General features: G+C 35.8%; 1 protein-coding gene across 1 annotated transcript in view; it reads right to left on the bottom strand.

Annotated features, from left to right (window-relative positions):
* The window catches only part of LOC104527394 (WD repeat-containing protein 70-like), a gene marked incomplete at both ends in the record, with an annotated part of 76,659 nt that extends 65,862 nt beyond the window's left edge, over positions 1-10,797 (bottom strand). Inside the window, 2 exons of the mRNA XM_010171110.2 lie at positions 6,502-6,697; positions 10,683-10,797. Coding sequence (XP_010169412.2) covers positions 6,502-6,697; positions 10,683-10,797 — 311 coding nt within the window. The remainder of the gene's footprint in view (positions 1-6,501; positions 6,698-10,682) is intronic.
* Between the last annotated feature and the right edge of the window lie 287 nt (positions 10,798-11,084).

Consider the following 11,084-nt stretch of genomic DNA (forward strand, 5'->3'; position numbering starts at 1 on the left):
CAGGAAATGGCTTTTTTCCATTCCGAACAAACGAGTATTACCGGTATGTCCTGTTAAAACTCTGCAAAAATTTAGAAGTGTCTCAAAACAATTCTAAAACTTGGAATACAGCTAAGCTATCACTTTGGAAATGTGCCCAAATCAGAGTACAGCCTTGGAGAGCCCTAAGGCTGTACTTATTTCAGGGACATAATTACAACATGATTAGTATCCCTTTGGTAATGCAGGGAGAAATAGCCCTCCATTCCAAAGAAGAATCAACTGTAACTAAGCTTGAGACAGAAAATAAAGCCTTGCAAATCCATCTTTCAAATTCCTCCAACAACCACCTCTATACCTGTTGCTTCAAGTGAGGAAAAAGTGTCACAAGATGCTAGCACTCCATTAAGTTCTGTTAAATATCTCAGCACATTTTCTAATGATGTGTAGAAGAGAACATTAATAAATACACTCTCTTACTAATATATTTTAATAGGTGTTATCCATTACTTTGAAAAATGCTTATGTCCTAGATTTAAAGCCTATGTCCACCCACCAACTCTGACATGTCTACTTTGGCTAGTCTCCTGTGCCCCTCCAGACAGATTTTATTTTGATTGCACAAACACCAGACACACACCCAGTGCATCTCAACAAGGCAAAATAGATGGCAAAGACTCTACTACATCTTCCAACCTCAAAATTTACCACATGAAATACTGCCTTCTTTAAGAATCTGCCCCCTGAAAAACAGGATATTTTCTCTTTTAAAACATCCCTGCTTGGAAACAAAAATATTTTCTTCAAGTTTTCCAGAAAGGCTTACTTTTCAGGATAGAAACCAAATCTGAAAAGCTTCAGACTATAGGAGATGCTCTGCTTCCTCCCACCTGCCTCTCAGCTTACGACCATGTGAAAAGCTGATGCTGACAATCCAACCACGTTTTTACACCATTAGGAGAAAAAGCACAACAGAAAAGCATTGATTACAATTCAAACAGACAACTGTTCTTTTCATTTTCCTGACTCCCCAAATTTATGCAAGTCTTTCATATAAAAAGAAAACAAGAGGAAAGTATCAGAGGGAATTGATAACAAGCGTATCTATTGTCCTTAAAATATACTTCAAACAGCAGTATTCCTCACACTACTGAAAACAAGCACTGTAAAATATTTCCATAACTACTTACAAGCATATTGTGTCTTGTTAAGAATCATCACTTCTAGCACTAATGGAGGTGAATTATACTAAATGAATAAGTTATTAAATCTCAGTACTTATTTACTAAATGCAATTACCATCAGTGTTAACACAGAATATAATAAACACAGAAAAATGCTACTATAAACACTTGAGTATATAAAATTAATTTAGATAAATTCAGAGAAAAAACTAACTCCAGTAAGAATTCGTATATGTAATACAATATATATGGCTCTCCTCCAAATTTTATTTTCATATTGTATCACACGTAAATGTAAATTACAGGAATGTATAATACTCAAAAAGTAACAGCACTGATTCAAAACATTCAGCAATTAACTGCTGTTACTCATTTTCCTACAAAAACACCAGTAAGGTATGAAAAATTCTCATCAAAGATAACAAGCAGCAGCTACTCCTTCCACCTGATAATTATTCAGCAAAACACCTGACATGAGCCAGGCAGTGCTGGGCCAACCCTAGACTCAGATGATGCTAACCTCATAGCGAGCAATTTTGACAAATGTCTCTACTAATCGTCCCTCATGAGAAAACAAAAACAACTGAACAAGCGATGGTGTAAAGACAATGTTCCTCTAAGAAAAATCACACCTGAAGTCAGGCTTGAGAGATAGTGGGAAGCCACCAGGAAAAAGCTAGTCTTGCAACATATTTTATCTGTTACACAAAGTTCACAGGACTTCAGATTACAGAACTGCAACTCATATCTCATATAACTATTAAAGAAAACTCTGCTTCCTTTCAGGGTCAAAAATATAGATACTTTTATTTTAAAGACGTTACTTCAAAAGCGAAGTATGATCACAAAAAAGAGACAGTACATCTGGAAACAAAACAAAAGAATTATTCAGTGGAGCTTGTTGTTTCTCCTCTCCCAGTTCTGCCCTGATGTGTACCAACCACAGCCTGATGTACAAGCAAGAAACAGGAATCACAGACTTCTCATAACAGCAACACCTGCCTTCCTTGGGGCTCACAGGATCATGCTGTGATCACCAATCGATCAACAGGAAATCAGGAAAGCACAGCTGCTTCCTGATTCCCTTCACAGGAAAGAAAGTAACTGTGTTCATGAGCAGCAGTAAGGGAAGGCTCTAGACCCCAAAGGCCTCTGGCATCCATGCTGACACAAAATCTTCCCAGTTATAAATTAACTGTTTAGACTGAAAACCCACAAGTCTCATATTTCTGCTGCTCTGCTTATTCTCAACTAAATCTATTCTAGACTGTTTTGTAACTATTGTCTTAAGTTCAGACAAACTTAAATCACACCAGTCTGCAAGTTACCTTTCAGTCTGAAACTTTTTCTTTGGGGTCTTTTAACTCTAGTCTCAAGTAACTCCACTTTATCGAGCCAGTTGTAGCATTATTCAAATACAAATACATAAAAAATTAATACCACAATCTTGCCAGAAATTAAAACAGTCAACCAGAAAACAAAGCAACTACTGAGAAAGATAGGTTGAAGTAAAATCAGCTGTTTCTGCACATTGTTTTACCTCTGGCATTCTAGAGAAGTTTACAGAATTAAAGCAAGTGTTTTGCTAAACAAGATACCCACTGGCCTTTTGGAGAGAGAAAAAGAAATTATATTTAGTGCTCAGAATCCATAAATCTGACAGGCACACAAGCAATTATATAATTTAAAAAAAAAAAATCTGTATGTCACTGGCACATGTTAGATAACAAGTTAAAGTAACAATCCAGTTGGATTTTTTCAGAATTATTTACATGGACAATAGCCTGCCTTTTAGAGATTTCAATGCACAAAGCCCTACTAAGGTGCAGCCACCTTTGATGGAGAACAACAGAAAATAGGTTCACAGAACACTATAGCACAGAAGGATTAAAAACAAATAAATACTTTCTATTGAGTTACTGATAACCTCCTCTTCATAAGCTACCTCTACTACTAAAAGCCTTACTCTGTTCTGTGGAACAGATGTATTGCCTCCAAAAATACAGTTTTACCATTTGAGAGACATTATGCATCTTCCTGCAATTTCTCAATTATTAAAAAATACTGCTCTCCAACACCGCTATTCTACATAAATGAGTGCTGAGCATTCAGTTCCTTTATCCTACAAGACCTCGTTTATTCCATAAATATGAATAAATGAAGGTGTCTGTCACAACTTGGCACTAATCTATAGTTTGAACATGATTACATTTAGGAATTCATATAGCACTCACTAATGAGACAAAACAGATGATTATACCACAAACTGGAACAACAGTATGTATAGAACTCCTGATTCATGTGAACCTAACAAAATTACTCACCTAAAATTACTCAACAAAAGAGATGTCAAAGGATGCCACACTTCCATTGATGATGCAATAAAACAGATTTGGAATATTTAGTGTATTTCCATTATAGCTTACTTGACCAACATGGTGAAACTTCCTTTGATGCAATCAAATAATTTTGCTAATTCAATATGAGTAGGCAAGACTATTGTTAACACCCTAAATTGAAAGGTGTATATATATATTTTACTACAGAAGGGAATTATAGCAGGCTAAATATATAATGCTTTTTGCTAACCCCAGAAAGTGATGTCTCTAACAGGCCATGGAATGAAAGGAGAAGTTTTCCCAAATTTTAATCCAGTCTTATAACAAAATTACGGTCAAACCACAAGCTACTTTATCAATTCTCATTTGCAAAAGAGAATCCAAATAATTTCTGGCATGAGTTACAAGAAAAACTCAGGTATATAAGATGAAATGCCATTATTCAGCTAATCTGATAAGTGTGGTTTTTAAGGGAAATTCTCTTTAATTTTCCAACACATGCAAAATTCTCTTAATTACCAGGAAAAACCATCTGGAGATACTCAGTTTAGAAATCTACTTAATTCTTTAAGAACCTGACAAGAAGGCATTCCATGGAAATAAAACTTCCTTTTTTTTTTTTCCCCCCTAAGACAACTGCTGCCTATAGCTCTGGTGCCTATAGTTTTCCAGCCTTCACTGTTTAAGAAACTAAGTAAGGATGTAACACAGAAAGAAAGCAATGAACAATAAAGTCTGTGTAGAAACAATCAGGATGCATAGCTACAAGAGATTTCCGATGCAAAGTTTTGTGCAGTACTTCAATGAAATATTAGCAGACATGAGACTTAACCTTGGGTTTAGCTCCTAGGATATAACATGATTTCAAGTTTACACTGTTTTATTTTAGTGTCATATACACTGAAGTCCTTTGAGTATCTTGGAGAAATTCTACTCTCGCAAAGATTAAAGATACCTGGCAGGACTTGATTCCCAAGCCTGGCTGTTTCTCTCTGTGTGGCTTCAATTATTCAGTGCTATAAGGCACTACCAGCTTCAGAAGTGCTGACAGCAGAACAAAAGTTTGGTTTTTTCTGGGAAAAGAAATAGGGCCAGCTAGGGAGAGCTGTGATTTAAGGGCATTCTGATGAGACCCCAAAGAAAGAAAAAAACATCTGTGCAGAACAAGCACGCATTTTTTGAGATTTACCACTTCCTAGTACATACATAGACAAAGTTAGCAGCTATTAATAGGCACTTTCAGAAGCTGTTGTTCCTTGTGTAATAGATTGCGGGCTTTTCACAAAATGACAAGCATCTAGGTTCACCACAATCTGTGTACACTCTAACATTCTGAATGATACTGAAATAGGTTGAAAAGTACTTAGAGACAAAACTGAACAAGACCAAACATTTCCTTCAGCATCAAAAAATGTAAGTACTTTTCAAGACAGAACTATTATTCTGATTATCTGTTGGAGAGAATAAAGTTGGATAAAACTTCTTGATAAAGCACTATATTTTGAGTTGTTACTATGAGTTGAAAATGTATCAACAAGCAGACCTGAGACAGTAACACAGATGAAAATCAGCAGAAAAGAAGTGGTGGCTTCAATATGACATGATCCACAGCAACTGAAATCTGAGTTTATGATGTCCTCAGGAATATGGACTCACTCCGCAGTGCTGTAACAGCCAGAAGTTAAGAGAACTCCTGATACAGATCAATAGTAAGTCGTAAGGCAACTTAAGGCCTAAAACATTCTCAAGTAAAGTTTGAGATTTATCTGCAGTTGGATCTCTACGACAGAACAAGTCACGTGTGGGCTACAGATGAGATCACAGGAGATATGGCACTAAAATGTACAGTCTGATAATTACAGAAATCCATAGGCAACAGTGAATCAAGCAGATCAAACAAAGTAATAAAAACCCCTGAGGTATCAGAATTTCTTACCACTTATCCTCTGGGGGGGGGAAAAAAAAAAAACCAACCTCAAAAACTGTGATCATACAAGGTTAGGCTCACTTTAAAAATCACTTATGTCATTGCTTAAGAAGTTCCTCTTGTTCATTTTAAGCGAGTAGCCTAAACTTATGTTTTAAAGTTCACGAGATGCAAGAAGGTAAGAGATTTTACAGGAAAAGACTGAACTCGAAGTCGAAACTCAAGAGGAATTGACAAGAAATCCTTAAGACACCCGGGAATTTGATTTTTATGATAAGGTTTATATTTGTCTAGCAGGACATACAGCTACTGAACAGTTCAAAACAGCATATAAGGCTGTTTTTACAGGTCTTCTACCATTGTTGCTACAAAACAACATGGAAACCATCATACAAAATCCACTGACACAGAATATCCAATCAAAGAAGTCTTGGACAACAAACATCAAACCATTAAACTTTTAACCAAATAGAGAGAGATTTTTCGACTGAGTGTTTGTGTTACCCTAGTTAGGCTGTTAGGGGTTTTCTTGCTTTTAATGTGGATAGAAAAGACAATCTATATTCACTCTAACAAAATGGTCTGGCACTTACTTAGATTCAGAATAAAACAAACAGAAAAAAAAAAGCAGCCCTCCATTACCACAGTTCATTTTCTCAGAACAGTTTTGGCACAATTGTTCTCCCCAGATTTAAGCCTACCTCTACTTCCACTTTCTTGCAAAAAATTCTACACATGCATTGGGAAACAAACCATATAAAATAGTTATATAACAATATTTATTTATATAGTTATTTCATAACATGAAAAAAAAAAGAGTAAACAATATATACTAATTAGTGATTAATCTCCCTTGAGATTCAGATGCATACATTTTTTTAAAAAATCCTGGTATTTTTAAATGAAAGCAATTATTTGCATTTGTTGAATAATCATCAGAAAAAACACAAAAAGTCTGCATTTCAAAAAAACAGACAGGCTTCACCTGCAAATTCAATCATAAAGGAAAGAGCACACTTACAAATTAAGAGTCAACTTAAAGCATTAAAACATTAAAGAACAAAATACTTACATTATCTTCCTCCTCTGTATCATCATTGTCATTATCGTCATCACTATCCTTGAACCCAGGTGGAAGTGGTGGCCCAATAAATTCATCATCATCATCGGTATCCCCAGCTGGACCTTGAGCAGAAGTCTGGGATTGCACAGAAGGACCAGTTAACTCTTCATCTGAGCTGTCTTCACTTTCACTACAGGCTGTCTCTCTACATGGAAAAAAATTAAAAATTACTATTTCAAGACCCACAGCACTTCCATAGGAATTTTCACAAAGAAGATGCTGAGCGCTGTTGTAAATTTGTAAACACTGAAATTAGCAGCAAAACTTAAACTAATTTTTATTAACAGAGTGTAGGTCCATCATCATCTTGGAAGTATAAACAAAGCTTTAAAAAAAGGAATACCAAAGTGACAGACAGTTCAAAAAATTGGACAAAACAAAACAAAAAGTTAGATGGATTGTAAAAACAAACAGCACTATGTCACTATTATGGATTTCAGTATTGCTTAGAAGCCAGCGGAAATATTGTTACAGAGCATTTTCAAGATTCTGCTTCAAGCTGTAGCGTGTGCAGATGCTCTACTCCTCTGTTGGCTGAGTAGAACTCAAAACAGTAATTGTCCAGGCTCACAGCCAGAGTGAGAACACAAAGCATGGTACTTGCTGTATAATGCTGGTAAAGAATAATAAGGAATCAGGCACTTTCAACCAAATATTTGATATTGTCACAAATCTAGATTCTAAAAGTTACATTAAATTATCTTTTTGCTGTTGTCCAAATCAGTTGCATGAATACATTATTTTTAGCACTGGAAAATTTCTGAAAAGTAAGCAGACCTATTTAGTGCACATTCATCTGGTTTATTCAAAATAAATGTGCCCCCTCTGCTGGTAGTTATCAAACAGGCAATATTCTAACAGAAAGAAGTAAGGTCTAAAAGTCATGAGCAGAAAAAACTGTCTCTTGCTCTTTTAAAGTGCAATGAGCTCACATTGCAAGACTTGGTTTGGGAGCTTGTACTTTAAGAGCATGTATGTGAGTTTTTAAGTGAACAAACTGCAAAAGATATTTTAACAAGGAAAATAAAAAGACAACTACAGAGCTACTGGGGTTTTTTTTAAAGTTCAGGTTATCACATAAAAACTATTAAAAAAAAAGACACAAGTTTAAGAACACAATAAAAGATTAAGAAAATATGTTCTAAACTATGTAATTGTGACAGAGAATGCAGCCCCACTCTGCCTCTCAAACCAGCTGTACTCCAAGCAGGTAGGAGGTTACACAGCAAATATTTGTGTTGGATAAGCAACTGTAATTCTATTTTAGGTAGAAATCAAAACAAACTAAAACCAACATGAATTATCCTCAGACATCACAATGATGAGAAGGGTTTGCATGCCTGAAAGATTGTCTGATTTTTCCAACTACATTTACTAGCCTAATAGCAGATATTACCTCTACATGCAAACTTTGTTTTGCATAGATGAGAGCCGTTTAAAGACCTAGATCAGGATATGATTATCTAATAAATCTAACCCAAATAAAAAGAGCTTCCTTTATTCTACAGCAATATGGCAATCAATATTATTTTACCTAAAGCTTTTCCAGCATGTGAGGAACAGATCGGGACTTTCAAAGTTCTTCAAGTTAGGTATCCCCAAAACTAATAGCTTTATAACACTATGTGCAGAAGAATTGTGTTTTAAGAGTCAATACACATTCCCAAACTAGCTAACCACACATCTTTTCCCTAAAAGCTAAACTATTTTATTAGTTTTGGAATTGAACCAAATACACACTGCAGCTGCCAATGAGAAGAATGTATACAACATAATGATTGAAGGAGTCTTTCCAATCCCGGAATCTGAGATTTTCAGATCTTTCTATAGACACCCAAGAACAATACCTAGCTTCCTTCCTTATTACCTATCCTTATCATTCCCTCATTTTCTAGGAAGGATTAATTCATCAAATAAAATGTTTCAGTATTTCGAGGGGCACTGTAATCACTCTGCATGTGAAACAGTCAGAACTGCAGTGCTATTTATCACCACATTCCAAGCTTGGCAGGGACAGTCAAGTACTCCAGCTTCAGCTACTGCAATCCTCTGTCCTGACTGGAAGAAAGTCAAATGTAAGAACATCCCAATGCAGCCAGACCAAAAAGCCCATCTACCCTTCTGACAGCAACTAAGAGTGGTGCTGACAGAAAGGACAAAACAAGTGGCGTTTCTTCAACTTTCAGCTTTACAGTCTTACTCTACCAGAGGCTGTAAAGAAAGAAAAACCAGTTTGCCAGCCCCTTTCCCAGGATTTAGAGAAGTGTAAGGAATTGATTTTGTTTTCCCTCATTACTTCCTCAGTAAGGGAAACAAGCTGTAAAGGAAAACAAGAAAGCTGTATCAGAGCAGGGATGGCACACAGACAGGGGAAATAACAAAAAACAGAGAGCTGTACAAGTACGTGGGCACATCCCCCCCATGCGTTCACTCTCCTCACATCATCCACACTGTTTTCTCAGGTTTTTTTCTTTTTATATACCACCAGATGCTTTCGTTTCATAAAGCATAATTATTACTATACTTATGCATAAATACAGAAGTACCATAACTATTGTAAACATTTCTCAAAGTAGGTCAAACGCAAAAAGAATCAGTAGCTGTTCACCACATCTTTTTGGAGTGACCAACCACTTTTTCACAATTAAAAAGTTAGTACAAGGGCTACTGTGATAAATGAAAATACTTGGAATTTTTTAAAAAAGCAATACTCAGGAAAGTGTTACCATTTTTAGAGAACAGAACAAACTATATATATTTGATCAGTTTTTAGTAACTAAAATCTACATTATAAGAAGAACTACTGAGAGTCCCATATTTCAGACTTAAATTGTCAGTTGTAGGAGTGTTCCTCTGTATTAAGGCTGAGTAATTAATGGCATGTCTCCTTCACTAGCTTTCCGTTTTAGCACTAAACTACATATCCTATTTTACAAGGAAATATAAAACTTCCAGGAAAGCTTTTCATATCATGCCCTCCCTTCTCAATGCTTGGTAAAAATAAAAAAAACAAAGAAAACTTAGTATCAGCAGAACTCTGGTGAGTTACCAGAGCCTACCTAGTAACTCAGAATACTGAGAGGTATTTGTTATCTTCCTTTATACTACTTCCCTGGAGTTCTCTTCTGTCAAGTCCACCAGCGAAATGAGAGGATTAAGGAAAGGCTCTAGATCACCTGACTGCTTTCCACCTGACCATTTGTTTTAATTGTTTCTTTATGTTGAAGTCACCCATCTACAGTACACAATCACATTACATTTACATTCTTGTGATCATTATTTCACCAGATAGGCATCTGAGATCAACAAAAGCAAATGGGAGCACAGAGTATTTCTCCCAGATTTACAAGACATAACACAGTATCTGTAGGGTAGTAGATTGTGCAATCAGTTATTTCAGTGAGAGTGCACAGCTCATTTGAGTTTTCCACAGAGCAGCAGGCAAAAAGTAAATTTTGTAACAGAAATTTGTTCACGTTCTGAGACACTTCAACTTCATCTATAATCATCTACCACATACAGACTCTATCAGCCTATGAGATAAGTATATGTTGATCTACTAGAGTCTTTCATTGGTTATTAGACTTCCATAGATACAGAAACGTAAAAATTCACACTGCACAGACCTCCACAATCCCTGGCACACAATGGAGCTGTGTGACCCCCATTACCTTCAGCTACATTTGATTTCCCAGCATTTCAGAATTCAAACTCTCAAAACAGTAGCGTTTATTGTTTGTCAATAACAAAGAAACATTGGCAAGTTTGAAATTAAATTGCAAACTGAATTCAAAACAAAGTACTTCCTCAACCACATTACTACTCTCTGTAATATGCACACAGGCTCTCCTCTTACTGTTAAATATACACACAGTCAATACTTACAAATATTGACATATCCTTAACAAAGTATAGATTAAAAAACCCTAAAAATACAAATTTCCACTGAAATACTTCAAATAACATAGGCACGTTCACAAAAATTAAATGACGCTCATGTTGACATAAACCCCACCCATCCCCCCCAAAAAAACCCAAAACAAAACAACAAAAAACAAACAAACAAAACGAACGAAAAACTCTTCAGATAAGAAAGCTGTTACATGGAATCTCCCAACATATCTAAGTACCTTCGGGTTAAGGTGGACCCAGCTCCTGTTGCACTGGATACTGAAGGTGATGAATCAGTGCAGGGATTTCTAAACTCTTTTTCAGCCTGGTCTTCTTTCTCTCTTTCACGAGCCTCTGAATACAGAGAGCACACAAATGACAAATAATCAAGACTTTTAGGAAAAACATAAAATTAGAGGCTTGCTGAAGACAGTAAAATAATTTTCTTCATTTTCAGACCTGTATGAAATATTTTAAAAGGTAACAGCAAATACAGGATTTCACCTGAAAATAATTACTTTTCCATAAAAATTAAATTTCCATTGTTATTGCAATGATCACTCAGAAAAACAAAATGTTACAAGGAAAAGGCAAACACCTTCCAGCTGTTAGTCTGTACACACTATCAAACAGAAGCTGAT

The sequence above is a fragment of the Antrostomus carolinensis genome, unplaced genomic scaffold, assembly GCF_000700745.2.
Source record: "Antrostomus carolinensis isolate BGI_N321 unplaced genomic scaffold, ASM70074v2 scaffold3177, whole genome shotgun sequence".
NCBI classification, from domain to species: domain Eukaryota; kingdom Metazoa; phylum Chordata; class Aves; order Caprimulgiformes; family Caprimulgidae; genus Antrostomus; species Antrostomus carolinensis.